The 27828-nt window shown below is 35.2% G+C and overlaps 1 protein-coding gene across 1 annotated transcript in view; it reads left to right on the top strand.

Moving 5' to 3' along the window:
* Window positions 1–27596, top strand: part of HIF1A (hypoxia inducible factor 1 subunit alpha) — a 42355-nt gene extending 14759 nt beyond the window's left edge. The window contains exons 2-15 of the mRNA XM_049611509.1: window positions 5636–5826; window positions 6208–6353; window positions 6437–6521; window positions 10002–10114; window positions 10729–10931; window positions 15334–15440; window positions 16575–16722; window positions 18707–18927; window positions 19825–20111; window positions 21365–21487; window positions 21619–22046; window positions 24713–24821; window positions 25674–25800; window positions 26275–27596. Coding sequence (XP_049467466.1) covers window positions 5636–5826; window positions 6208–6353; window positions 6437–6521; window positions 10002–10114; window positions 10729–10931; window positions 15334–15440; window positions 16575–16722; window positions 18707–18927; window positions 19825–20111; window positions 21365–21487; window positions 21619–22046; window positions 24713–24821; window positions 25674–25800; window positions 26275–26426 — 2440 coding nt within the window. The 3' untranslated portion in view covers window positions 26427–27596. The remainder of the gene's footprint in view (window positions 1–5635; window positions 5827–6207; window positions 6354–6436; window positions 6522–10001; window positions 10115–10728; window positions 10932–15333; window positions 15441–16574; window positions 16723–18706; window positions 18928–19824; window positions 20112–21364; window positions 21488–21618; window positions 22047–24712; window positions 24822–25673; window positions 25801–26274) is intronic.
* Window positions 27597–27828: the final 232 nt, after the last annotated feature.

Genomic DNA, 27828 nt, shown 5'->3' with positions numbered 1-27828 from the left:
GAAAATATAGCACTAGGTAACTATTTCTACAGTAGGCTAAGTGGGAGGCTATCCTGCTTGTCACTATATTCCTTATAACTTGAACAGTGCATGGTAAATGCTCAATAAATATTTATGTAACAAATATTTCTTGAATGAAAGAAGTTATTCTGAGGTTCAGGAAGTCCACTTCCCATCTTGTGTTTTGGTTCTCTATAGAGTTGTTTTCATGAACTGAGCTAATACATGAAAGTGTTTAACATAGTGCCTGATACACATTAAGTGCTCAATAAATGGTAGAAGGGGAAGATTTTCTTTGTCTTTTTTCTCTTACGTTACTTTGTGTGATTAGGTATCTTGGCAATTGGCTTATGCTTAGCCAGCTTTGAAGTGAGTATGCAGATTGGTTTTACTTTGGGGATCCAGATGTGGAGCAAATAAAACACCAGCAATAGTGAGCTGAGATGTTTGAGTGCAGTCTGGTGGGATTATATGAGGTAGATTGAATTACTATCCTCTGATTCTCTCCCCTTAGTGTTGGCAGTATCCACTAAAGGCTGTATTGCTTTGAAGAGCTGGTGGACAGTGGAGCCCAGAGCATCGCCATTGTAGGTGCTTTTGAATTAGGATTTTGGATTTATAAGCGGATACCAGGAAAGAGCCTGCCCATGAGTGCTTCTGAATGGCTTAGAGTCAAGTCCTAAATTCCAGAGCCAACCCCTCTACCTCTCCTTTATGTCTTGGGAGATGTGTAGACAAATTTTGAACTTTATAATGCCTGGATATATGTATACTTACCTTAGTAATTAGAATTGAATTTCTGAGAGGTAGCATAGTCTGTTGTTAACAGCATAGTTTTTAGAGCCAGACTGCTTGAGTTTGAATAAAGCTGTGCCACTTATTAACTCTATAAACTTGGGTAAGTTATTTAACCAGGTTCCTTATTTGTAACATGGTGATGATAATAAAAATTAAGTTAATTGATGAGAAATGTTTACAGTACCACTGTGTACATAGTATAATCACCTTGTATAGGAGTTTGGATTAAAGCTGCAGGCCAAAATGCCAACTAAGAACATGAAAATTTCCTTGGAATTTCCTCTGGCCTGAGATTTTAAGAAGTGCAGGGCAGTTAAAACAGTGAGATGTACAATTTTTCACCTATCAGCTTCACAAAAATTAAAAAGGTAAAAAAGACCCATAATACATATATTACAGCAGAGTGTGTGGAGAAATAGATAAACACATTCATGAATTTGCAGAGACAAAAATAGTTACAGACCTTTTTTGGAAAGGTACATTTAAATGCCACATCCTTGGGGTGCCTGGGTGGCTTGGTTGGTTAAGCGTCTGACTTCGGCTCAGGTCATGATCTCACGGTCCGTGGGTTTGAGCCCCGCATCGGGCTCTGTGCTGACAGCTCAGAGCCTGGAGCCTGTTTCAGATTCTGTGTCTTCCTCTCTCTGTGCCCCTCCCCTGTTCATGCTCTGTCTCTCTCTGTCTCAAAAATAAATAAACGTTAAAAAAATTAAAAAAAAAAAAATAAATGCCACATCCTTTAGATCATGGAATTTCACTTCAGAAGTTCTGTCCTGTAGAAATACCAACGTAAGAAGTGGAAAACAACAACTTGTACCTTCAAAGCCAGAAAGAGTTTTTAAAGCAGCAAATAATAGATTTGAGAGACTTTTTTTAAAAAAATGTATACATTAACTTTATTAGAAATAGGATGAAACAGGGTGCCTAGGTGGCTCAGTCGGTTAAGCATCCGACTTCAGCTCAGGTCATGATCTCGTGGCTCATGAGTTTGAGCCCCACATCCAGCTCTGTGCTGACAGCTCGGAGCCTGGAGCCTGCTTCAGAATCTGTGACTGCCCCACCTCTCTGTCCCCTCCCCAGCTCATGCCCTGTCTCTCAAACAATAAGTAAACGTTAAAAAAGAAAAAAATAAAAAGAAAAAAGAAAAATAGGATGAATCAGTTCTTAACGTTTTGAATGATTGGCTCTAACTTCAGGTCTTAAAGTCACATGTATTTATAATCAGGAATGTTAATAGGCTTTTCTTTTATAATTAGACAACAAAAAGAGATGAATTAAAATATCTGCAATTATTTTGTGTTCTTGTTAATCTAAATACTAAGCATTCTCTGTAAAATGGCTATTGCCATTCAACTTTGTATACAAGAAGGTTAGTGACAGCGGCTCATTTTCCTAAGTGTATTTTCTATACAAAATAATTTCAGATATAATTTAGTTAGCTTCTTGTCCAGTGCTGTATGTTAAATAGTGATGAAATAGTGTGTGAAAACTACAGTACCACAAAGATCAACTTATTTTGCTATTTTCCTCAAATGTTAGTCCTAAAACAGTCATAGAGATGGTAAGCAAACCATTGAAAAGATAGATTTTTTACTATACTCTTAACTAATTTCTACTAAGATGTGAAATAGCACTTTATACAGACATGTCAGTGCAGAACTTTACTTGATTTGTACTTAATTAAAAACAACAAAGATGGAATTGATAATTTAGAGAAATACAGTACCTCATTTGCATGCAGAAAATCTGCCCATTTTCTTCTGATCTACAAAAACTTTTATTTCGCAATCTAAGTAGTAAGTAAATAAATAGTACAGGATTCATCTCTGTGGGACCCAGATGCTGTGGTTTGCCCAAAATAATTTCTTGGCTAGTACTTTAATTCTGTGGGGTATGACCTGATAAAAAGAGCCTTCTTCTGAGTAGACAAGAAGCTGAGCTGTGCTGATGCTGAAACTCATAAGAACTTTGTTGGTTATAGCTTTAAGCTAAGAAATGTTTTAAGAGCCCCCATAGTCACATGTGTGAAGAACATCTTATAAATTCCTATATTAAATCTTTATTATAGGTCTCCTGATTGCTTTATGTCTAGATAGATTATGTAATATAGGACACAATGATTTTCATCACCTTCATCTAATTTAGGTTTGTCAACTCTTGAAATACCCTGTTACTTGTTTTATTGAGGCTTATTTTTCTTCCAGAATTGTGGCTCATGCTCAAATTCTTACTCTCCTAGTCTTCACTGCTTAAGTATATTATGCTATAAATGTTTTATCCAGGCTCACATTTCTTATGGATTTGTCTTATAAATTTAGCTGCCACATCTTTAACAATATTGTCTTCAGAGTTCTGGACAATACAAGTGTTTCTAAAGGTGTAATCACCATGGTTAGCTAGATCAGATACCCTTTAAAAGCATATGGCAGGTAATAAAAGGATTTAAATTTTTTAGGAGTAAAAATTTGGATAGTCATTTGTTGGTAGCTTTAATTTGGTTGAGTAATTAACAAAAGAAGCCTAGTAAGTCTGATGAAAGTTGTTGATAAAATTCTGATCACCTGGACTAATTGTGACATTTGAACTAATATTCAGGTCAATTGGTCATCACACTTTTTTTGCTGGCTTTACTTGAACCAGATAGTAATCTGATTTCCACTATCATCCCTTCCTCTCACCTGCCAATTCAGAGGGGAAAGGGAGGAAAGTTAGATGCTAGAGCCAATAGGGACATATTGGATCTCTCTCCCCTAGAAACTCTGGTATGTGTATAAAATAGATTTTGAAAACTATTATTATTTTACATTCTAAGTTCATATTTAAACATTCATTAAAAGTTAACGAGAACAGTGAGGCAGTTCTAATGCACATAAAAAATGAAGTTGCAGACTGTTGACATTATTGAATTTTCATGGTAGCCTCAGAGTCTAATTTATTTTCATGTTTTTTAAAAATTATACAGCATTGGGGTGCCTGGGTGGCTCAGTTGGTTAAGCGTCTGACTCTTGATTTTGGTTCAGGTCATGATCTCACGGCCCGTGAGTTCGAGCCCCGTGTCAGGCTGCACATTGACAGTGTGGAGCCTGCTTGGGATTCTCTCTCTTCCTGTCTCTCTGTTCCCCCCCCCCCCACCAAAATAAATAAACTTAAAAATATTATATGTCATTAAGAAAATCTTGATTCACATAGATCACTAGTTATAAATAGTAATAGTTTTTAATAGCTTACCTTAAATCTCAAAATACTCAAGTAAAATTGATCTAGATGCTTGAGTTGAAAAATTTGTATCAAAGTTCAGTTACTAACAACAGCAAATATTCACATTCCTTATTAATGTATAAAAGTCAGATACACACAAAAATTTAAGTGTTAAAACTAGATTATCACTGTTGCACAATATAACTGTTACTCAACATAATGGGAGCATGTGCTGAGAACCCTGCCTGTTTTTTTGAGAGTGTTGCTTCTATGAACCTTGCAGTTTTGCAGATCATTTGGAGGGAGGAGAGATTTGAGGTAGATACAATTATGTGCTTCATTCGTAGGATGTAAGGAGGATTAAGTGACATAATGCTGACAAAGTCCTTAGCATAGTGCTAAGTGCTTAATAAATGGTAACAGCCATTTTCAACATTTAATAAATAATTGACTTAACAGAATTAGGTTGAAAGTCATAGGAGCATGCTGAGTATTTGAGGTAGAAGCAGCATTCTTCCTTAAGATAAAACACTGGAAGAGCAAACAGACTTTGGAGTGAAAAAAACACCTTGTGTTCAAATCCCGTCTGCTAATGGCTGTTTTTAGCCTACTGTATAACCTCATCTGTAAAAAGGGATAATATTTACCCTATTTACAAATTTTGAGAGAACTAGGCACCTGGTACGGGGTAGCATTTGGCACATAGTAGGTTTTTAATAAACAACAGCTCTTAAAGAAGCTAAGGACAGAGCCAGGGTTAGCCTTGTTTACCTCCTCCAGCTGGGTCAGGAGGAATAGATGTTTCTACACAGTCAAGCAAAGGAAGGTGAATGTCTCTGCTTAGGAAAATCTTTCTGACTTTATTCTTGGAAAAGTTCCCTAAAGATACATCCTTGTTTTGACACCTTTGTTAATGTTTATTAACCTGTTTCTTTCAATTCTTAGTATTGTGTCACATCTTTGTTTTTTTCTTCTATACTCCTGCCTTTATTTGGTACTTGTGCCAGTAAAGAAAAGGGACTGCTAAAGAGGCTGCTAAGGGAATAAGCAACCTGAAAATGGTAACTTCTTACAGCTGCTAATATAGATTTCTTTAGCTTATAGTCACTATTGCTCATGTGGTAGGGTAGAAGAAGTTGGGAAAATATCAGAGTCCAAAGAAACAAGTCAAAAATCAGTTTGTAGCTGTAACTGTTCTGCCTGCTTAACAACTCCTGTTTTCAAGTTAATATGTACAGCTTTAGTTTCTTTAGACTTAATGGTGCTTTCTTTATGTTGAAACTACTTCTGAATGGCTATGAGGGTACACATACACAGGCTACTTTTAAGACTTTGGCTAAAACAAAATATCCTAATTTGATATGCCAGGAAGGAAATACCTGTTTCAGACAGGTTTAAAGCTCCATCTTGGACTTCTTTGTTAGAGTTCCCTATGTCTTCAGTAATCCAGAAATTTGTGTATCTGTCTCCTACATTCTTACTTTACACATTCATGTAATAGACCAATCTCTATATAATTACATGGCATCTTCACATTGTTTTATGGAAAGCAGAAAAATGTAAAATTAGTTTTATCCAAGCAAAGGCAAGCTAACTTATATAAATTTTCTTTTTCTGTCCTCCTTTTTTTGCTCAATAGGATAAGTTCTGAACGTCGAAAAGAAAAGTCTAGAGATGCAGCGAGATCTCGGCGAAGTAAAGAGTCTGAAGTTTTCTATGAACTTGCTCATCAGTTGCCACTTCCCCATAATGTGAGCTCGCATCTCGATAAGGCTTCTGTTATGAGGCTCACCATCAGCTATTTGCGTGTGAGGAAACTTCTGGATGCTGGTGAGTCGTTTTACAGGGGCGTAATGAGCCTAAAAATTAGAAATTAGAAGTAATTAGAAGGTGGTCATACTCTCTGTCCTTTAATGTAATTTTTATTACCTGCTTTTAAAGCTTCAGTAAGGAATTTTTAGGATACTGGCCTTTCCCCCCTCTTTCTCTTTTGCCCCACTGTGCTACCAGTCTTCCTTTTAATAATATGACCCTTCTTTTCAATGGTTTACTTGCCATGTTACTTTAAAAATAATCATTAAAAGCAACTGGCAAGTCTAATTTTAGTTTTTAAATAAAGTATCTGGGGAAAACTTTATACAACTACCTAAATATTGCTATCATTTAAGTATAACTTTTAATTTATTTTCCTTTTCTTGTGTCATTTTTTAGGTGATTTAGATATTGAAGATGAAATGAAGGCACAGATGAATTGCTTTTATTTGAAAGCCTTGGATGGTTTTGTTATGGTTCTCACAGATGATGGTGACATGATCTACATTTCTGATAATGTGAACAAGTACATGGGATTAACTCAGGTAAAATACCCACATATTAAGAGCACTTCTAATTTTTTTTTTGATTTTATGATACAGATCTAATTTTTTTAATGTTTTTACAGTTTGAACTAACTGGACACAGTGTGTTTGATTTTACTCATCCATGTGACCATGAAGAAATGAGAGAAATGCTTACACATAGAAATGGTAAGAGGAAAAGTCTGTTGTTTGATTTAATCTGGCAGGTGGTTTTACCTAATAAAATACTGTTACTAATTTAAAAATTCTGCTATTGTACTAACCTAAGGCTCAAAACATCATTTCATGTTTAATAAAATGTTATTCTGTTCTTTGTTAAATCTTTGTTACTGTATTTTTTAGAAATTTCATAAAAATACCTTAATTTTTAAATCTCACTGAATTCTATAAATAATTATATAGATAATAATACTACATAAAATGAAAAAGTCAAGACCCAAAGAAGTCAGTTTATAACATACAACTTTTAGGCAAGGGGAAGTCATAATAAATAATAAGATTTTAGATAGTTGTTATACTTGAGGTACCAGTTTATGTTCAAGCTTTCTCAAGGACCAGGGTAAAGAAAAGAGAAAGTTCACCAGATTTTTTAAAAGCCTAATTGTTTATTTGACTTCAGGATGTTCACAGTAATTTGAGACTATGTAGTAAGATCATAAAGTATTATATTATTGAATGCCCCCACATTAGCAGCAACAAAAAAGACCCACTAAGACCTCTTAACTCTCAGGCTTGAGGGTTTTTTTTTTTTTCTTTTCTTTTCTTTTTTTTAATGTCTATGTATTTTGAGAGAGACAGACCATGAGCTGGGGAGGGGCAGAGAGAGAGACGGAGAGGGAGAATTCCAAGCAGGCTTCATGCTGTCAGTGCACAGCCCAATGAGGGGCTTGATCTCACGAACCCTGAGATCATGGCATGAGCCAAAATCAAGAGTCAGATACTTAACTGACTGAGCCACCATATGCCCCTAGGATTGAATTGTTCAAAATAAGTCTTCAAAGATTTTGGAAAATACCTCTTGAATTACAAAAGCTTAATTAGTCTCTCCACCTGTACCTTCTTAAGGCACAAAGTATACTGATAATTTATAGTCACCACAATGAAAATTTGTCATTATGCTCTGTAGCTGTCCTTTGCAGCTCTCTAATTTAAGTGTATAAGTTTGTTTGCTTTTGTATTAAACAGCCTCAAGTTCATAGCACTTTTTGAATATTTTTTATGTTTTTCAATCTTCTTTCATTTATGATAATAGTTAACCTCTATTGAGAGATTACTCTGTGCCAGAACACTGTTCTCTGCATATTATATGCTTTAGTGCCTTTTTTCTTCACAACACCCTGTGAAGTTACTGTTACTATTTCTATTTTACTGAGGAAACTAAGGCACAGAATTATTTGGAAACTTACCCAAGATTACTTGGTTAGTAAATGGCACAGTATAGGTTAAACTCAGGTAGTTGGGCTCATTAGTACTTTGGAGATCTTTCATGTTCAACAACTCTCAGTACATTCTGTGGCTACTTTTGACCCTTTCAGTAGGAGCCTTCTCCTGTTTTCTTTAATTTAATACTTGGTGTTCACTGTGAACTTGGGAAAACAAATATGATTTTTAGAATTCTGTATAAAGGAAGAGTAAATACACTTCACACAGGGACCTAAGTGGGCTGTCAATTAGTTTAGTATAGGACTTCTAGTGTTTAGACTTTGAAGTTTAAACACTGAAGTTTGGATGCTCAGTTCTTCCCTTGGGCTATGAATGGATGGATATGAGGAAATTTTTTGATTGGGCAATGATGCTAATGCTTTATTCTAAATCAAATATATTCCACATAATATAGTTTAAATGTATGTTTTTGAACAAATGTTTTTTTTTTAAACAAATGGCTTTTTAAAGCACATGAACTTTTTGAAAATCATTCCTAATGTAATGAATGTTTGATGTTTTGTTGGGAAACAGATATGCACTTTTCACTTTTAGAAAAAGGGTTTGCTGCAATGCGTCACATATTAATGTTATGCTAAGAACCAGTGGTGTGTTTATACAACATAGTTCTATTATTTTTTTCATTTAAATTCTAAAATGATGACTTAGAGTTCACTAAATTATTATAAAATATGATTTATTTTTAGAGGTCTGAAAATTTAGTTCTTTTAAAATGTTTTTTTTTTTCCCATTAGGAAAATGATAGTACCTTGGTTTTTAAATTAATCTTCCTGTCCCAATTCAAAGGCTTTGGGTTTCCAAAGGTCAGTACAATTCAAGCTTAGATTACGAAGGACTGAAAATCCTCAAAGAATTTACAAGTAGATCTCTGTTGGCATCACAACCACAACACAGCTCTGTACCACTACTGAGACCAGTGTGGTTCTTGTGGCATCTTTTTAAAATCCATTCCCAAACACTGTGAGGGAGGGCAAATTGAATCCTGATTTGACTAAACCCAAATAACTTATATCAGCACCAAGACTGCCCCTTTGCCTAATTCCACTAGCTAGAACTCTTCTAGAAGAGTCCGGTGTTTCTACCTAAGTAAGCCTAAATTTAAACTATCTTATTTCTTTTCTACTTGACACCTTTTTACTAGCCTTAAAATCTCCAGATCCTTTTTTTATTTCCCTCCTCCCCACTTATTTCTATCAGTTTTCAAGTTTTTTCTAGTTCTTTATATGTCATTTGTCACCCTTCTTTTCACTTCTCTTTTAAACTGTTCAGCCTGATTACCATCATTGTATTTTAATTCTAATACATCATATATATTGCTTCTAGATTAATGTACCGTAAGTTCCTGACTGTGCTTCCCATCTCAGAATTTTTTAGAAGCTCCATGTTGTATATTTAAAGCTGAACTCCTAATTAGGGCATCCAAGGCCCTCCAGTTACAGCCCTAATCTTCCCTTTCTAACTATCTCATTACGCTTCTGCAAGTACTTTATATTGCAGCAACCTGATCTATCTACTAGCATCTATCTATTCCCCGAACATGTGTTCTTTTTCCCCACCTCTGTGCTTTTCATTATTTTCCTTTTCACCATGTTTTAGTTATATAAGGGTTGGAATGGGAATAAATAGACCTAAATTTATTTCACTCTAATTTTGCTTTGAAAAGTCATTGAATATTTTGGTTTTTTCCTCTAATAACAAAGTAGAAATAACGTCATGCCTGCTTTACAGGAAGATTTAAGGAAACGTCAGATATATAAAAATGTTACCTGCTTTGAAAAGAAAGTTGATATTTTAAAAGTTCTGTAAATACATGGAGTGTTTATTATAAATTGAGCTAACACATTTAGCAAAGGTTTGGAGGAGTTCACTGAAGTTCTTTTTTGGGGGGGGGTGTGCTTATTACACGGATACAGCAATTAAACGGGTACACTTAATAAGGCAGATTCCTACATTTGTATTTCTTTGTAATTTTGCCAGCTTTACTGGCTTCAGTGTCAAATGGCTAACTGTTATTTGCAATCAGGGAATCACTGGAACTGTGAACCCCAGTTACTGATTCGAGCATATTAATCCCTTGGATGTGTTTGAGTATGAATCACTGTTTATGCTGAGACTTTTAATTGAATAGTACCTAGGTGCTACTCTTACTAAAACAAATTTAAATATTTAATTATGTTTTTAAATTTTATTTCCTGCTTTTATTAGGCCTTGTGAAGAAGGGTAAAGAGCAGAATACACAGCGAAGCTTTTTTCTCAGAATGAAGTGTACCCTAACTAGCCGAGGGAGAACCATGAACATAAAGTCAGCAACGTGGAAAGTAAGTAAAAATGATTTCTAAGTGGTGATGCACTTGGTTTATAGATAAATTCATACATCTTAACACTGCTACTATTTAAGATAGCATTAGAATTGTGAGGGGAAACATACAGTTGTTCATTGGCATTTGCAGATTTACCATCCCAAATGGTAGTAATTTGCCATTTTGAGGCATGAACTTATGTGAATTGTGATACTGGTATACCAATCTAATTTAATCAGCTGGTTTTTCCAACCCACCCAGTGTTTGAATCTTGATAGAAATTAATTTTCTATTTATTTTTGTTTCATTTCTTTGCTCAGTGTTGAAATAATCATCAAAGCAAGAAATAATAAAAATAATAAATCAAACTGCCACTATGACTAAATGAATGAAAAATCAGCCCAGATTTGTATGAAGAGAGTATTTTAAAGAGTAATTTAAGGTGCCTGAGTCATGAGTGGTGTCACAGGGGAAACATTTATTGATTTCAAAGATAGGGTTAATCCATGAATGACAGTAAATTTTATCAAAGCTTACTTGCCATGTCACACTTCAGCTATTTATCTCTGTGGTTTTTTTTTAACTAGCATTTTATATTTTTTAAAGAATTGCTTTGTTTTCTTTGTACACAGGTACTTCACTGCACAGGCCATATTCATGTCTACGATACCAATAGTAACCAATCTCAGTGTGGGTATAAGAAACCACCCATGACGTGCTTGGTGCTGATTTGTGAACCCATTCCTCATCCATCAAATATTGAAATTCCTTTAGATAGCAAGACTTTTCTGAGTCGTCATAGTCTGGATATGAAATTTTCTTACTGTGATGAAAGGTAAATGCTATACAAACTATAACATGAAAGTTTTAATTAGTCCATAGCAAAGACATATAATGCATAATTTGAGGAAGAATAGGTTACTTTTGGTTATGGACAAGAAAGGAAAGTGTTTGATCATCTCCTCACCCTACATATTGCCCATGATTTCTATTGCCATTTCCCTTTATGTTCATAACTATTTTTAATTGCCAATTTGATATTTTTATTTGGATATTTTTCTATATTAATAAAATATTTCTGTAACTGAACTGTACTACTATTGCCCCAAAACATCAGCCTCAGAAATTGCTTTTCCTTTTATAATGCCTAGCATGGTTAGTATATCACTATAGGCATACGACTCCTACAAATATTTGGAAGTCATCCTTAACTTTTTTTTTACCTTCATTATGTATACCCAGTCGGTCTCTAAATCTTACAGATTTACTGTGTAAATACATTTCTTGATCCATTTGTTCCTTTCCACCCTTGCTTTCCTGCCACTGAATTCTTCAGCTCATTACCTTTGGCTTAAATTGTTGCCATAATCTCCTAAACTGTTTCTTTGCCCACAGATTTTTGCCCTCTAGTCTCTCATCCAGGATCCCAAAAAGTGGACTTCCTAATGTGAAAATCAGGTCTTTACACAGAAAAAACTCTGGTTTATAAAAATATTAGAGGAGGGCAGGAGATTTTTCTTTATCAAAAGAAAAATGTGCATTTTGAAAAGCTGAAAGAAAAATAGACCTTGACAATAAAACCCAAACTTTGCTTAGCATGGCCAACAAAGATATTTATGATCTGGCCTCTGCCCACTTGTCTAAATTAATAAGGAAGAGAGGGTGTGACCCCCCCCCCCCCCCAAACACCCTACAGCTAGAGAGCACCATGTACTCATTTGCTGTCTTAGCGCCTTTACATATATTTTCCCATTCTGCAGTGAGGTTTTCTTCAACTCCTAACACGTATTTACCTTTCAGGAGCCATCTAGATACTCCTTTGGGAAGCCTTCCTTGTTCCTTCAGGACACTATACTATTCTTGTGCATATGTCTGTCATAACATTTCTTCTACTCTTGTAATTATTTACTTGTCTCACTTTTTACTATAAGACTATAACATCATAGCTGAAGGCATAGATTATGTAGCCAGACTACTAAATCCTGATTCTGTTGCCTATATCCAAGTGATCTTGGGCCCATTAGTTCTTTTTGAGCATCAGTTTCTTCATCTTTTGTAACACCTACTTAACGTAGGGTCATCTTAAAGATTGTATGAGGGAACCAATTTTAAGCACTTAGTCATAATGTAAAGTAGGTAGAAATCCCCACCATAGTGGACAAGGAAATGTGACAGATCTCTGGCTTTAGAATCACATAATCCTGGATTCAGTCCTGGCTTGCAGCTCTGATACTACAGTGTGGTCTTGGTATTGAAACTTAACTCTTTCAGGGGCGCCTGGGTGGCTCAGTCGGTTAAGCGGCCGACTTCGGCTCTGGTCGTGATTTCACGGTCCATGAGTTTGAGCCCCGCGTCGGGCTCTGTGCTGACAGCTCAGAGCCTGCAGCCTGTTTCAGATTCTGTTTCAGATTCTCTCTCTGACCCTCCCCGGTTCATGCTCTGTCTCTGTCTCAAAAATAAATAAACGTTAAAAAAAATTTTTTTTTTTTAAAAACTCTTTCAAATTTTACTATCCTTACAATAAGGGTAGTATTTCAAAAGGTTGTTGTCAGAATTGAAGGAGTTTGTTGAGTGCCTTGCACACGTAATAAATGCTTCACCACTGGTGACAAGTATTTTATGGTGTTTATTGCCATTAATCATGTGAATATATGATAGAACAGAGATACCCATCCCTTTTTGAGGAATTATTTTTTATCTTTTGAACTCAGTAGCAAGGTATAGAGATAGGCTGGGGAGAATGGAAAGTAGTGGAGCTAGAATGAGAATTGAGGAAGGGAGTGACATTTCTCTCAGGTCCTATCAGAAAACTGGCAAAATGATCATGACAGAGGAGTAAAGACTGCCAACTTAGAGATCAGCCAAGTGAGGTTTTAAGTTTGACCAGGAGATTGTTATTTTCTGGTTAGAGCTCTTTACAGAAACTTCTCACATCTAAAACCCCTAATAACTGAGATCTAGAAAAATTTTTGCCCAATTTTGAGAAAATCTAACCTACCCAAAACTTACGGCATTCAAAATATCTCACAAATGCTTATTATTTACTGTACTAATTTCTGCTTATAGTTAATCCGCACATTTGAGCATCTACAATGTTCATGGCAAAGTAGAAATGAAGAGTAACAGTTCTTGGTCTCAGGACACTTACAATGAATGAATAATACGCTGCATTGTTGCTTTAGATCACAGGTTTCCTAGTACATTAAAAACACATTATGATCAAATTTCCTGGATCACTCTCCTTTTTGGTACAGAATATAAGCTATATAATTCTCTAAAGTTAAATAAAATTGACTTTCTAGGAAAGCATTCTGTTTATATTTTAACATCTTGCATCCCTTAATGATAGATGTACCTCAACTCTGAGAAGCACTGATTGACATCTAATTAAATCAGAGCTTCTTAACATGATAAAAGGCCCCCATTAATCTGCTTTACATCTCTAGCCTCATCTCTTCTCACCTGCCCCCACTAACCACATGAAAGTCTTTCTCATTTATACACTGTCAAGCATTGTCTTCTCTCTGTCTCTGCTTCTGGTATACCTTCTTCCTGAAATGGTTTTGCCGCTCACCCAACCATTTCTTCTCGTTGATAAGGGTGGTTCCTCTGATTCCTGCAACAGATTACCATCATTACACTTACCACATTATTTCATTAGTAGTATGGTAAGTGTTCCAGAAGATTAGCTACACGTTGAGTTTTGACCTTGCATTTTCACACCTAGAACAATGCCAGGCATACTTAGCATATAAAGATTTATTTTTTTGTTAAGTTTATTTATTTATTTATTTTGAGAGACAGAGTACAAACAGGGGAGGGGTAGACAGAGAGACACAGAATCCAAAGCATTCTTCGTGCTGTCAGTGTAGAGCCCAATGTGGGCTTTGAACTCATGAACCGTGAGATCATGACCTGACCTGACTGGAATCAAGAGCCACTGAGCCACAGAGGTGCCCCAGGCATATAAAGATTTAAATAATGGAAGTTTTTTTAATCCCACGGGAATTTTGTTTAAAAGTAACCAATATAAGATGAATTAAAGTTATTTTTAAAGCATAATTTAAAGAAATCGGACCATTTTTAAAAAATACTAGTTTCCTTTGTAATGCTGCCACCTAGTGCAGATGTGTTTAGAGATACCTCTTTGTAAAGAAGTCTGGATTTTAGTTTTGGTTTAGTTTTTGTTTTTTGTGTTTTTTTTACAAACCTCTTTCTATTTGTAATTATTTTGGAATAAACTGTATGGCAGATCTTGCCTTAAAGTGTGACAACACAAACTCTTACTTTTATACATTTCTTAGAAGGATATCTTTCTTGTGTGTTTTTTTTTTTTTTTGGACACAGTACATTAAGTAACTTTTGCTTACAACTCAGAAAGTCCTGAGAAATTGAAAAGTTTAACTCAGGTTTTGCTCCTAGAAAAAAGAGAATATTTGTGTTTAGTGTGGTTGTAAGAAGACAGCTTTCTCTTTCACATGAAATGCGTTCCGTTTCTGACTGGTTACACAGAGTAGTAAGATCTAATCTATGTCCTAAAAGAACTTTCAGGAAACCAAAAGGAGTTTAGACTAGATTACTTTCTAGTCCATTTTCAGTTTGATATCATTGTTTCATCTAAAATGAATTCCTATAATTTTATATTATTTAAAAAACTAAGTTACAAGAGCATCTTCTAAAACAAACATAATGTGTATCTCTTTACTTCCATTTAGTGTAGATATTCTTTGGTTGGTGATACTAAAATTGTGTAGTAGATATTGATTGAAGCCTTGCCTAAGGGCATTGTTAAATAAAGAATCTGGTTTGTACACACTCAATACAAAAAGAATCTGGTTTTATGGTAAACTAATGTTATGGATTTAATCTTATATTTCAAGTTAAATGTCAGTGATTACCATTACATCTTTTACCATTTTATTTAGCAGTACTTTCTATCTACTTATGAATCCCCTTATTACCAAAAGTAAGTACAGTAAAACATGATGACAATATGTAATGAGTTTGGGTGAAAGGGATAAACGGGTTAAGTAGCAGGATGTGAATCCAGAGGATTTAAAGAACATGCATGGTGCCGTATTTAGTAACTGTAGAGTTACCAAAAGTGAGATGTAAACTTCTTAGCAGAGAAGGATGCTCTTAGTTTTGAAAATCCATTTGTCCATGAGATTAATTCATATCAGTTACTTTAAAGAAGCAAAATTTCTCTTTCTCTTCTTACATTTTTTACTTAACAGAATTACTGAATTGATGGGATATGAGCCAGAGGAACTTTTGGGCCGCTCAATATATGAATATTACCACGCTTTGGACTCTGACCATCTGACCAAAACTCATCATGACAGTAAGTACAATGGAAAAACTATATAGATTTTCTAATTATGTAATTCTTGCAGTCTCCTTACTGTTTGGCCATATATCTAACTTTTTGGTTAAAATTAATCAGTCTTCCTAGACTAAATATCTTAATAGAACTCTTCATAAGGGATGTCAACCATTAAATCTATGTTTTGTATTTGTTGTAACTGATACTAGTTAAAGTAGAATCATTTAATAATATATAAAACTAACCTGGCATTTTTAATACAAAGACTAAAAAATGTCATGGAATATTATAGCATCATTTTCAGAATTCACATTGAAGTATTTAGATCAGTTGTTAGCACATGGAAGGCACTTAGAAAATAATTATTGAGTGACTTAGTGAATGTGAAGGCAATCAATGTCATGTACAAGTGGTAACAAGTACACTTGACATAAGATACTCGTGAATGTTATTTGAAGATCCCATAGTAAGACTTTCGAATCTCACTTGCTTATTTAATCTGTACTTAAACATGACTTCCCAATGTGATCAGGGATACCTGAATGTCACTGAGTTAGAATGATTAGCCTTGAACTACAAAATGAGCGCAAGTCAGCAGTCAGGACCCCAAGACTCAAGATAATGTCATCATTACTTTTTATCTGGTACTTGCTCCCAAATTAACAATTGATTAAGTTTGCCTAAATTGCCAAGATTTCAGCATGATACCAGCTGAGATTCAAATATGCGAGCACAGCTATTTGAAGCATTGCTAATTCTCTGGAAACCTCAGTAGAAATGTAAGGAAATGTAGCAGTGCCACTTGCTCAAATGTGCTCTGTAGAATCAAGATTATTCATTGTCTAGTCTTTTTGATACTTTCAACATATAAGTCATTAAAGGAATTAGTCACTGCTGTCCCTCATTCCTGGCTTTCATTTTATTTAAAGTGAAGATTGGCAGGAAAGGAGTTTATTTTAGGGGTTAGAAGAATGAACTGTGTTTTTTTTTTGGCTATGCTGGGGCTTTTTCTCTGTCACTTTAAACAATTATAACTGATTCTATTAAAATAAACATCTCTTTTCTAAAATAATCAACATTCAGCATCCATTTATTTGATTGAAAATTAGAAGTTATTTTCTCTGCATGACTGTTTTTCCTTTTCACTCCTAGTGTTTACTAAAGGCCAAGTCACCACAGGACAGTACAGGATGCTTGCCAAAAGAGGTGGATATGTCTGGGTTGAAACTCAAGCGACCGTCATATATAACACTAAGAACTCTCAACCACAGTGCATTGTATGTGTAAATTACGTTGTGAGGTAAGCCTGAAAAGTAAATATTTTGGGGGAGCAAGTAATAACCTTTTTGGATATTTTGTTCTTTTATATAAAGGGAGATAAGATTATAAAATGTTAACTGAATTTTATTTTCACATTTCCACCTAATTACGGTTTTCAGTACTTAGACCTGAGTGTCCAGGCCTGCTATTCTGCAGTGATTGTACTATTACCAGTACCCATCTATTCACATTCTTTTCACTCCCATTTTTAAAAAGACCTTAAAAAAATACCATATCCCTTATTGGGTTAGTTTGCTCTAGTCCTATTTCTGTCAGCATATACTATCTCAAATAGCTATGTTATTTTTGTAGGAAGAACCCTGGCCTTGGAATAGGTAGCTTTGTGTCATAGCTCTTTCACTTATTAGCTGCATGACCTTGGGAAGTTCTTATTACTTTGAATTTCACCCATATAGGAGAGATGATATTTATCTCCTCAATATTCTGAGGATATTTAATCCTCAGAAATGAGGATTAAATGAAATTCTACGTGAGATTACCATAAAAGGCTGTATAATATAGTGCATGGCTCTTGTGTATTCAAGAACTCTTCTTTTAGTTGACTGGCTTGTGAATATTATGGATATCATAAACTGGCCTTCCATTTGATCTGCTTCAGCAGGTGACTACTCCCTTCTAGTCCATCTTCCACATTACCACCATGCTGAGTTTTCTTGCATGGATATCTGAGCATCTCCTTTTCCTTAGAATTGTTTTAAAGATGCTTTATCACCCCCGAGATAAACCCTTGCTTAACTTACATAGCATCATTTCTTGTCATTTTCTATACTCTTCATGCTTTTGTTGATTCCACCTACCCTCTTTCTAAAATCTGTGACTACCTCTCTTGGTAAGACTTTGGTCACTTGTCTTAATTTTTGCCACTTCTGACACCATCCTTCAATGTTTTTTTTTTTTTTTTTAATTTTTAATTTTAGAGTGTGCAATTGGGGGAGAGGGGCAGAGGGAGAGAGAGAATCTTAAGCAGACTCCACACTCAGTGCAGAGGCTGACTCAGGGCAGAATCCTATGACCCTCGGATCATGACCTGAGCTGAAATCAAGAGTTGGACGCTCAACTGACTGAGCCACCCAGGCGCCCATCCTTTAATGTTTTAATATTAGTGTCAAAGAGTTCTTTTGTGACTTTCCCATTAAATTACCCACTTGGAATGTCCTTCTTTTGCCCCTGTCCCATCTGCCTAACAAACCCTACTTGAGCCGAAGTGTCAGCTTGTTGGCTGTGAAGCACGCCTTCTCTATTCTAGCAGTTACCATTTTGTATTTTAATTGTTTGCACATCTACATTGCACTTCTGAGGACAAGGGTTAGGTATTTTAAACTTTGTATCCTTGGTTTATTTCACTTAGTAAACACCTAAATGTTTGTGATTAAAGGAACAATAAAAACTTACATTTAAGCCAAACACATGGATCTGTTGTTAATCATCCCTCTTCCACTCTATCCTGTAGGTGTTATCACCGTATCATTTTCTTACCACCAAGGAAAATATGGCACCTGCCTTAGGCCTTGGTCATTTATCTATATGTCTTTATATTCTAGGGCCATCCTTAGGTCATGCCTCATACATCAGTCCCAAAGAGTTCTTCTGTGCCAGTTTCATTACATGTGAATCCTCACAAAAATTGTTTAGATGTGTTGGTGCCCTTCATGTACTTGACTATTCCATTTCTTTGTCACCATCACTCTTCCCAAAGGGATAGCTGAAGTTTTTTAATTTAGTCAAATATTTAAACTGTCTTATACTATGAATTTTTATAGGTCTTTATTTCATATTGGCATTTTAAACCCTGAATGTGAGCAAGTATGCATGAACTATTAGGTTAAAGCATCTTAAAATGTTCCTTTTCATAAAGCAGTATTTTAAGAGACAAGGTTGTTTCAGAGACCCCCTGCATTGTGTCAGTGCTCAGTTAAGAATTACTAATCTCTCTTTTTTGACAGTGGTATTATTCAGCACGACTTGATTTTCTCCCTTCAACAAACAGAATGTGTCCTCAAACCAGTTGAATCTTCAGATATGAAAATGACTCAGCTGTTCACCAAAGTTGAATCAGAAGACACAAGTAGTCTGTTTGATAAACTTAAGAAGGAACCTGATGCTTTAACTTTGCTGGCCCCAGCTGCTGGAGACACAATCATATCTTTAGATTTCGGCAGCAATGGTGGGTCTTTAGTTATTGTGTTGATTGCCTAAACTATGTCTATTGCTGTAAGCCCATTTTAACTGAATTTGGACATTTTTTGTTGGTAATCATTTGGATGTTGTAGTCTTATATAATTTGTTTTTCAAAGTCTTCAAAGTATTTGCTTAAATATTTTTGCCTCTGTAATTTCTCAGCACTCCTGCTTCTGTCATATTATTGGAAATTGTGCTTCAAAGGGTGCTTAGGTATTTCTTCTTCCCACTTCAATGTTTCTCAACCACCCTGCTATTTCTGTATTTCCCACTGCCCTATTTTCTCCACAATTGAGCAGAGTTCTATTGCAATAGGCATAGTTCACTAAAGGATAAATCACCAGTCATACCATAATATCAGACATTGAAAATGAAAACTGTAATTTCAAAGTTAGTTAAATTTTAATGAATAAAAGGTGTGAAAGGGTTGGAATTGCAGAGTTGGTTATTTTTTTGTTTTTAATATTTATTTTGAGGGAGAGAGCACATGTAAGTGGGGGAGGGGCAGAGAGAAAGAGAGTGAGAATTCCAAGCAGGCTCTGCACTGTCCACAGGGAGCCCACCCAACGCAGGCTCAGTGCCACAGAACTGTGAGTTCATGACCTGAGCCACAATCAAGAGTTGGAAGCTTAACCAGCTGAGCCACCCGGGTGCCCTTGTGGGGGTTTTTATGCTATAAATATAATAGGAGCTGTCAATAGTAGATTGGAAAGATAATTCAGATTTAGAGTTGTACCATAAGATCTGTAAACTTTCTGATGAAGGAAAATTTAGCAACATTTTTGTTTGAGTGAATTAGACGTGTTGTAAAAGGGGGCTTGCATTTCTGTATATATTAAAATATAGCTATTCTTTAAATTGACTAATAATTTTTTACCTATAGACACAGAAACTGATGACCAGCAACTTGAGGAAGTTCCATTGTATAATGATGTAATGCTTCCCTCATCCAATGAAAAATTACAGAACATAAATTTGGCAATGTCTCCATTACCTGCTTCTGAAACTCCAAAGCCACTTCGAAGTAGTGCTGACCCTGCACTCAATCAAGAAGTTGTACTAAAATTAGAGCCAAATCCAGAGTCACTGGAACTTTCTTTTACTATGCCCCAGATTCAAGATCAGCCAGCTAGTCCTTCTGATGGAAGCACTAGACAGAGTTCACCTGAGGTAGGTGTCATAATAAAAGAAGAGCATAACTTTCATACTTTAATGTTCAGGAATGTATTTACAAAATGAGTGCCAAAAAAGTTTTGAATTTAGTCATTGATAGAGAATAATGTCTGTGCCTATAATAGCTCCAAGCCCATACATACTACTCATTGTGTTGGAGAATTGTCAAGTAGCAAAAACCTTACTTTAGCAAAGCTTGAAAAGGGAAGGGCTAATTGCTGAACTTTGTCCAATTTCCATTACTTGAAATTCTGGGTAAATTTAACATGAAAATACCAAGTCTTACACAGAGCAAATACTTGGTAACTATTTTTTATTCAAGTTGTCTTGATAATAGTTTTTCTATAAACACAAAGAAAATAGTCTTTAAGGGCTAGGCTGAGACCAAGCCTAACGATGTCACATGGGGCTCTATTTCTAAATCTAGAATGATTCAATTTTGATTCAGTACAGCTTCCTATATCTAAAGATAGCTCAGGAGTAGCACAACTCAGACTTGAATATTCCGACTTGGTGAGGCACAAATAAGCCTTAATAAATGGTGAATAAGTTTACATTAAATATTTATCAATTCAAACTGGCAGGCTAAGAGGAGATTTGACATCTCATAGCCTTCGGGAGATTTGACATCTCAAAGCCTCTGTGCTTTGGTGGCTCACCTTCCCCAGCATAAAAATCTATTGATTCATTTTGTTTTTTATCAGACAAAGGTAAATCTAACAAAAATGTTAAAATGAGGGAAGCAAAAGTTTATGCTTAAATTATATAGCTTTGGTTTTCTGGTTATAATCCTTGCTCAGAACTCCCAAAATCGTACTACATATGTTAAGGTGAATGCAAGTAAAACAACTTAAGTCTCTACCCCTACTTCATCCCAGGGTAGATGTGAGATTTTTAGGTAGATCACCACAGTAGCGTGGCCTCTCAGTACAAAGGTAGAGTCCAGTGAATAGTAAGTATATCATATCTAATTATTGGCCAATTAGGTACCATGTGGGCGTTGAATTATTAAATGAATTCTCCTAGAAGCAGATCAATACCTTTTAGTCCTAATTTCATAAATGATGTTACACAGAAATGCATGTGTTGGCAAAATTAGTTACAAGGGTAAGTTCAAAAGTTTAACTTCCCTCTAGTTAGATAAAATGTGATAGAAGAGATGGACTTTGTTGGTTTAAGAATTCTAACAACTAGCAAAATATGTGCAGGTTTCCTCAGGGAAAAGTAAACCCATTGAATTCCTTTTACAGCCTACCAGTCCCAGTGAATATTGTTTTGATGTGGATAGTGATATGGTCAATGAATTTAAGCTGGAATTGGTAGAGAAACTTTTTGCTGAAGACACAGAAGCCAAGAATCCATTTTCCACCCAGGTATATAAACTTGCTTATTATATTTTCTGTTAAACTTTATTAATTGTTAGTTGGAAGTGACTTTGGGTTTAACTTGTTATTCTTTTATAAGATGTGGCCATTGAAAAACTCATGTATTTTTTGCTTTAAAGGACACGGATTTAGACTTGGAGATGTTAGCTCCTTACATCCCAATGGATGATGACTTCCAGTTACGTTCCTTTGATCAGTTGTCGCCACTGGAAAGCAGTTCTACAAGCCCTCAAAGCGTGGGCACAATTACAGTATTCCAGCCGGCTCAGATGCAGGAGGAACCTCCTGTTACCACTACCAGTACCACTGCCACCACTGATGAATTAAAAACAGTGACAAAAGATGGTATAGAAGACATTAAAATACTGATTGCATCTCCATCTCCTACCCATGTACCCAAAGTAACTACTGGTGCCACAACATCACTGTATGGTGATACTGGAAGTCGGACAGCCTCACCAAACAGAGCAGGAAAAGGAGTCATAGAACAGACAGAAAAATCTCATCCAAGAAGCCCTAATGTGTTATCTGTCACTTTGAGTCAAAGGTAATTATATACAACATTAAAGTTATAGTTGATTTATTATTTTTGAGAAAGTATGTGTGGTGATATCTTATTTCTAAGCATAGAAGACTTTCTGGTAATATGTTTTTGACATACAAATTCTGGACTTAAAACAAGCACTCAAATTAAACTTGTGTATTTGTTTTCTTGAAGATAACCTTAGCACCTATCTAAATGTAGGAGGTAGGAGGATCTTCTAGTACTTCTAAAAATTAAATGCAGCCAGTAAGTTCAGTAAATGTACAAAAATTGGCCCTGTTTTTTGCAGTTGTTTAAATCAGACTAGTTAATTCTCCTCACTGTTTCTGTCTCTTTGAGCTATTTTAAAGCTTACCTGAATAAAAGACCTTCCAACGTAAGGGTATTTCCAATTCCCCATTTCACATTGAGCCTGATGATCTTCAGTCCTCAGTATTCAACATAGGTATTTATAAGCCTCCTTTTAAAATTTATGTATAATTGTGCTTTTTTTCCATTACATTTTTATAGAACATTAGCTAGACTATAGGTTTAAGAGCTACAACAGGAATCTGAACATGATTTATGATATTGCTTTTGTGGAGTTAGTTTGAACAAATACCTGTACACTACCCAAATTTTAAGTTATAATTTCTGTATATAATTTGTAGCGGGATTTGACATTTTAAATTTGAGGCTGTAATCAAAGGAAACAAGTTTTAGCTAGTCAGAGAGGCAGTTTGTAGAGGAAAGAAACAATTTCTGTTGTGCCTACACTGAACCAGATAACAACAGCAAGGAAAAAGCACTGCCATAACAAGAGTCTATGACTTTTCTTCTCCTGCCTTTCATCACTGTTTTGAACTAGAATGCTAGGAGAAACCTTTTCCCAGAACTAAGAAAAGATCTTGGGGCTTTAGATTAACAAGGAAGCGTTTATATTACTTTATAAATTAGTATGTCACCAAATGACTATAGGCTCTGACCTTTAAGGCAGTGACAGTCTCTTAAACATTTCATTGTATTAATATTTGGTCACTAAATGGCTATTAGAAGATGAGTGAATATAGTAATAGAATTGGCTATGACCTATAATTTACAGTTTACTATTAGCTACAGAGGACTATGGGATATTCCGTTTTCTGAACAACTGTGTGCTTGTCAAAACCAAAGTCTAACATCTAGTCACTTTTTTTCACATTAGTATCAAAATAGTATGCACTAAATACTTGCAGAACTGTACGAAGGCTTTTTCTTTATGACCTAATTGCAAAATCAACATGTTGCACTAAACCAGATGACTTACAGCTTTAGAGCAAAGATTAAAGATAACCCATTAAGAAGTGCCTGGGTGTCTCAGTTGGTTAAGTGTTCAACTCTTGATTTTGGCTTGGGTTGTGATCTCAGGGTCATGGGATTGAGCCTCGTGTCAAGCTGCATGCTTAGTGGGGGGTTGGAGCCTGCTTCAGATTCTCCCTCTCTCCCTCTTCCCCTTAGCCCCCCTTACACGTGCTGATAAATCATTAGAAGTGCTACTACTAAGATGATATTTATATGATAGATTGCACTGTACTCCATAAAGATAATATATTTCTATAAGAATTTAAAAACCTGCCTATCTAGGGGCGCCTGGGTGGCGCAGTCGGTTAAGCGTCCGACTTCAGCCAGGTCACGATCTCGCGGTCCGTGAGTTCGAGCCCCGCGTCAGGCTCTGGGCTGATGGCTCGGAGCCTGGAGCCTGTTTCCGATTCTGTGTCTCCCTCTCTCTCTGCCCCTCCCCCGTTCATGCTCTGTCTCTCTCTGTCCCAAAAATAAATAAAAAATGTTGAAAAAAAAAATTAAAAAAAAAAAAAAAACCTGCCTATCTATAATAATGAAGGTTTTACAGAATTTTTTAAAATACAAAACAAAACTGCATGTAGGAGAGCAGTTTGAATTATGTATCACTCATACGGCATTTTCAACTATATGGAACAGAGCAAGAAGCTGTTGTGATTGTGTATGGGCTGGGGGGAGGAGTTCTTGAAAAGACAAAATAGATAACAGAATTCATGTGCCTGATACATAAAACAGTTCTTTACTACTTAATATTAATTTTAAATGGAGATAGTTCAGGTTTGACAACCAGATCAATACTGAGGGCAAAGTGGCTTCGTGGGAAGATTACTGGGAGGGGAATTGGTATCAGGAGATCTAGAAGGCACTTCCATATCTGCAACTAACCAGGTAATTTGCTCCAAGTCCCATTGCTAACAAGCCTCAGGTTTCTCATTTATAAAATGGGTGTTTTATACCTCTTGGAGATTGGTGTGAGACTAAAATGAGCTAATGAACATGCAATGTTTTATAAACTAAAAACGCCATAGAAATGTGAAGTTACACTTATAATAGTCCCAGGAATATTTGTACTGGCTGGAATGGAAAAGCCAGTATTTAACTTTAACCTACAAAAATGTCAACTTAGTTCTGTTCAGATCTATTTTATAAATAGGTAAATGCATATTTTAAGAAATTTTCTTTTAAAAACTGAGCTTTGACTTCAGATGATAAACTTTAGTAATCAGAAAAATTCTCTTACATATTAACATTATATTCCTTAATGTTGGAAAACAGGCATCATTTATTTTGCTCAAAAAAAGTTAGTTGGGTATTTTAAAAATAGTAAAGCAACTATGTGTTTTTTTTCCCAGAACTACCATTCCTGAAGAAGAACTAAATCCAAAGATACTAGCTTTGCAGAATGCTCAGAGAAAGCGAAAAATAGAACATGACGGTTCACTTTTTCAAGCAGTAGGAATTGTAAGTGTGAGAATATGTTTCTTTTTCTGTTGTATAGAAGCTAATGTGCTGTATACAATGTGAGTCAATATATAGGTGATTTCTCATTTCTTCCATATACGAAAGTTATATATTCAGAGGTTAAACATTGTTTCTTTCACTTGGTATAAAAGACTATTTCATAAAAATACATTTAAATGAGGGTATCTGGGTGGCTCAGTTGGTTAAGCATCGGACTTCAGCTCAGGTCATGATCTCACAGTTTGAGTTCCAAGCCCCGCATCAGGCTCTTTGCTATCAGCACAGAGCCTGCTTTGGATCCTCTGTCTCCCTCTCTCTCAGCGCCTCCCCATCTCTCTCTCTCTCTCTCTCTCTCTCTCTCTCTCTCTGTCTCTCTGTCTCTCTGTCTCTGTCTCTGTCTCCCTCTCTCTCCAAAATGAAACATTAAAAAAAAATACATTTAATGACTACATTCTCATTGTAAAAATTCCAAACAAAGCAGATGTATTTTAAGTAAAAAGTGAATTTCTCCCTTCATTCTAACCTCAGTGTCACCACCAGTCTTGTTCTCTTCCCTTACAGTTACTTTTCCTTCTTACCTCCAAAAAAAAACAGTAGTTAAAGTTAAGTTAGTGCTGGTATAATTCATACTGATATTTTCAGACTATATTTACTGGAAAGCATTTACAGAAACAGTTGCCATAATGAGTGGCAAATGACTTTATCCATAGTAGTATTAAGAGAAATAATTAAAAATAATTTAGAACCATATTTAAGAAATTTGCCTATGTACGGTTATTAATCTGCTTTTACAAAGTAAGTTTCTGCTTTTACAAAATTTCAACATAGTAAAATTAACTGTGCTGTTTTTAGGGAACATTATTACAGCAGCCAGATGATCGTGCAACTACTACATCACTTTCTTGGAAACGCGTAAAAGGATGCAAATCTAGTGAGCAGAATGGAATGGAGCAAAAGACAATTATTTTAATACCCTCTGGTTAGTTTATTCTTTCTACCCTTGAACATCCCACAGAGAATTAAAATGTATGAAAGTTTTTTATTTAGAAGCTTTACTTTCAAAGTGATTTTCATTCTTTAGCATCATTAAAAACTAAGGTAGCAGTTTATCCACTGGTGGTGAATACAGGAATAGCTATTCAAGATGGAACTTTTGATTTATCTTTGTGTACCATCAATATTCAATAGAAGCTAAAACTTGTACATTTGTATGCCTTTTTCAGAATTGATTTATCACTTCTTTGTGCCATCATTGTATCCTTTAAACACTTCTGACATAGCACCAGTAACACTTTATTCCACTTGCTTTTTCACATAGTTGTGGTTTTGCCCTGTAGACTAGAAACCCAGAACTTATTTGCTTTAGTTTTCTGCAATACCTATAGCACAGTGAGTGTTCAGTAATATTCATTGACTAGGTGAATGAATACTTAGGTATGTCTTTGTTTTTCAGATTTAGCATGTAGACTGCTGGGGCAATCAATGGATGAGAGTGGATTACCACAACTGACCAGTTATGATTGTGAAGTTAATGCTCCTGTACAAGGCAGCAGAAACCTACTGCAGGGTGAAGAATTACTCAGAGCTTTGGATCAAGTTAACTGAGCTTTTTCATAATCTCATTCCTTTTTTTGGACACTGGTGGCTCATTACCTAAAGCAGTCTATTTATATTTTCTATATCTAATTTTAGAAGCCTGGCTACAATACTGCACAAACTTGGTTAGTTCAATCTTGATCCCCTTTCTACTTCATTTACATTAATGCTCTTTTTTAGTACGTTCTTTAATGCCAGATCACAGACAGCACGTCTTCACAGTTCCTTGGTATTTAAACCATTACATTGCAGTAGCGTCATTTTTAAAATGCACCTTTTTATTTATTTATTTTGGGCTAGGGAGTTTGTCCCTTATCGAATTATTTTTAATAAGATGCCAATATAATTTTTGTAAGAAGGCAGTAACCTTTCATCATGATCAGTTTGAAAAATTCTTACTCCGTTTTTTCACATTTTACATACACAATAATGATTTGCCAGCAGTACATGGTAGCCACAATTGCACAATATATTTTCTTAAAAAAATACCAGCAGTTACTCATGCAATATATTCTGCATTTATAAAACTAGTTTTTAAGAAGAAATTTTTTTTGGCCTATGAAATTGTTAAACCTGGAACATGACATTGTTAATCATATAATAATGATTCTTAAATGCTTGTATGGTTTATTATTTAAATGGGTAAAGCCATTTACATGATAAAGAAAGATATGCATATATCTGGAAGGTATGTGACATTTATTTGGATAAAATTCTCAATTCAGAGAAATGATCTGATGTTTCTGTAGTCACTTTGCCAGCTCAAAAGAAAACAATACCCTATCTGTAGTTGTGGAAGTTTATGCTAATATTGTGTAAATGATATTAAACCTAAATGTTCTGCCCACCCTGTTGGTATAAAGATATTTTGAGCAGATTGTGAACAAGAAAAAAAAAAATCATGCTTTGTTAGCAAAATTGCCTAGTGTGTTAATTTGCTCAAAATTTGATGTTTGGTTTTATGCACTTTGTCGCTATTAACATCCTTCTGTTTTCATATAGATTTCAATAATTGAGTAATTTTAGAAGCATTATTTTAGAAATATATAGTTGTCAGTAAACATCTTGTTTTTCTATGTGCATTGTACAAATTTTTCATTCCTTTTGCTTTTTGTGGTTGGATCTAACACTAACTGTATTGTTTTGTTACATCAAATAAACATCTTCTGTGGACCAGGCCCCCTTTGGTCAGCTTTTATATTAAAAATTTTGTTTCAATGCCTCCAACTCATAAAATTGATTACCAGCAGTTATCTTATGAAAATTAAATTGCCAGTGATTATTTCTACATTTATTTTATTGCCATCACTTAAATGTATACTGTGTCCGTAAATGTCCTATTAAGTAAAAGCAAACTATAAGGTTCCACTGTAAAAAATACACTTTTAGAAAAGAAACTTGTCATTTATAA

This window comes from Panthera uncia (genome assembly GCF_023721935.1).
Source record: "Panthera uncia isolate 11264 chromosome B3 unlocalized genomic scaffold, Puncia_PCG_1.0 HiC_scaffold_1, whole genome shotgun sequence".
Classification (NCBI taxonomy): Eukaryota; Metazoa; Chordata; class Mammalia; order Carnivora; family Felidae; genus Panthera; species Panthera uncia.
This window is presented reverse-complemented; position numbering and strand designations above follow the sequence as displayed.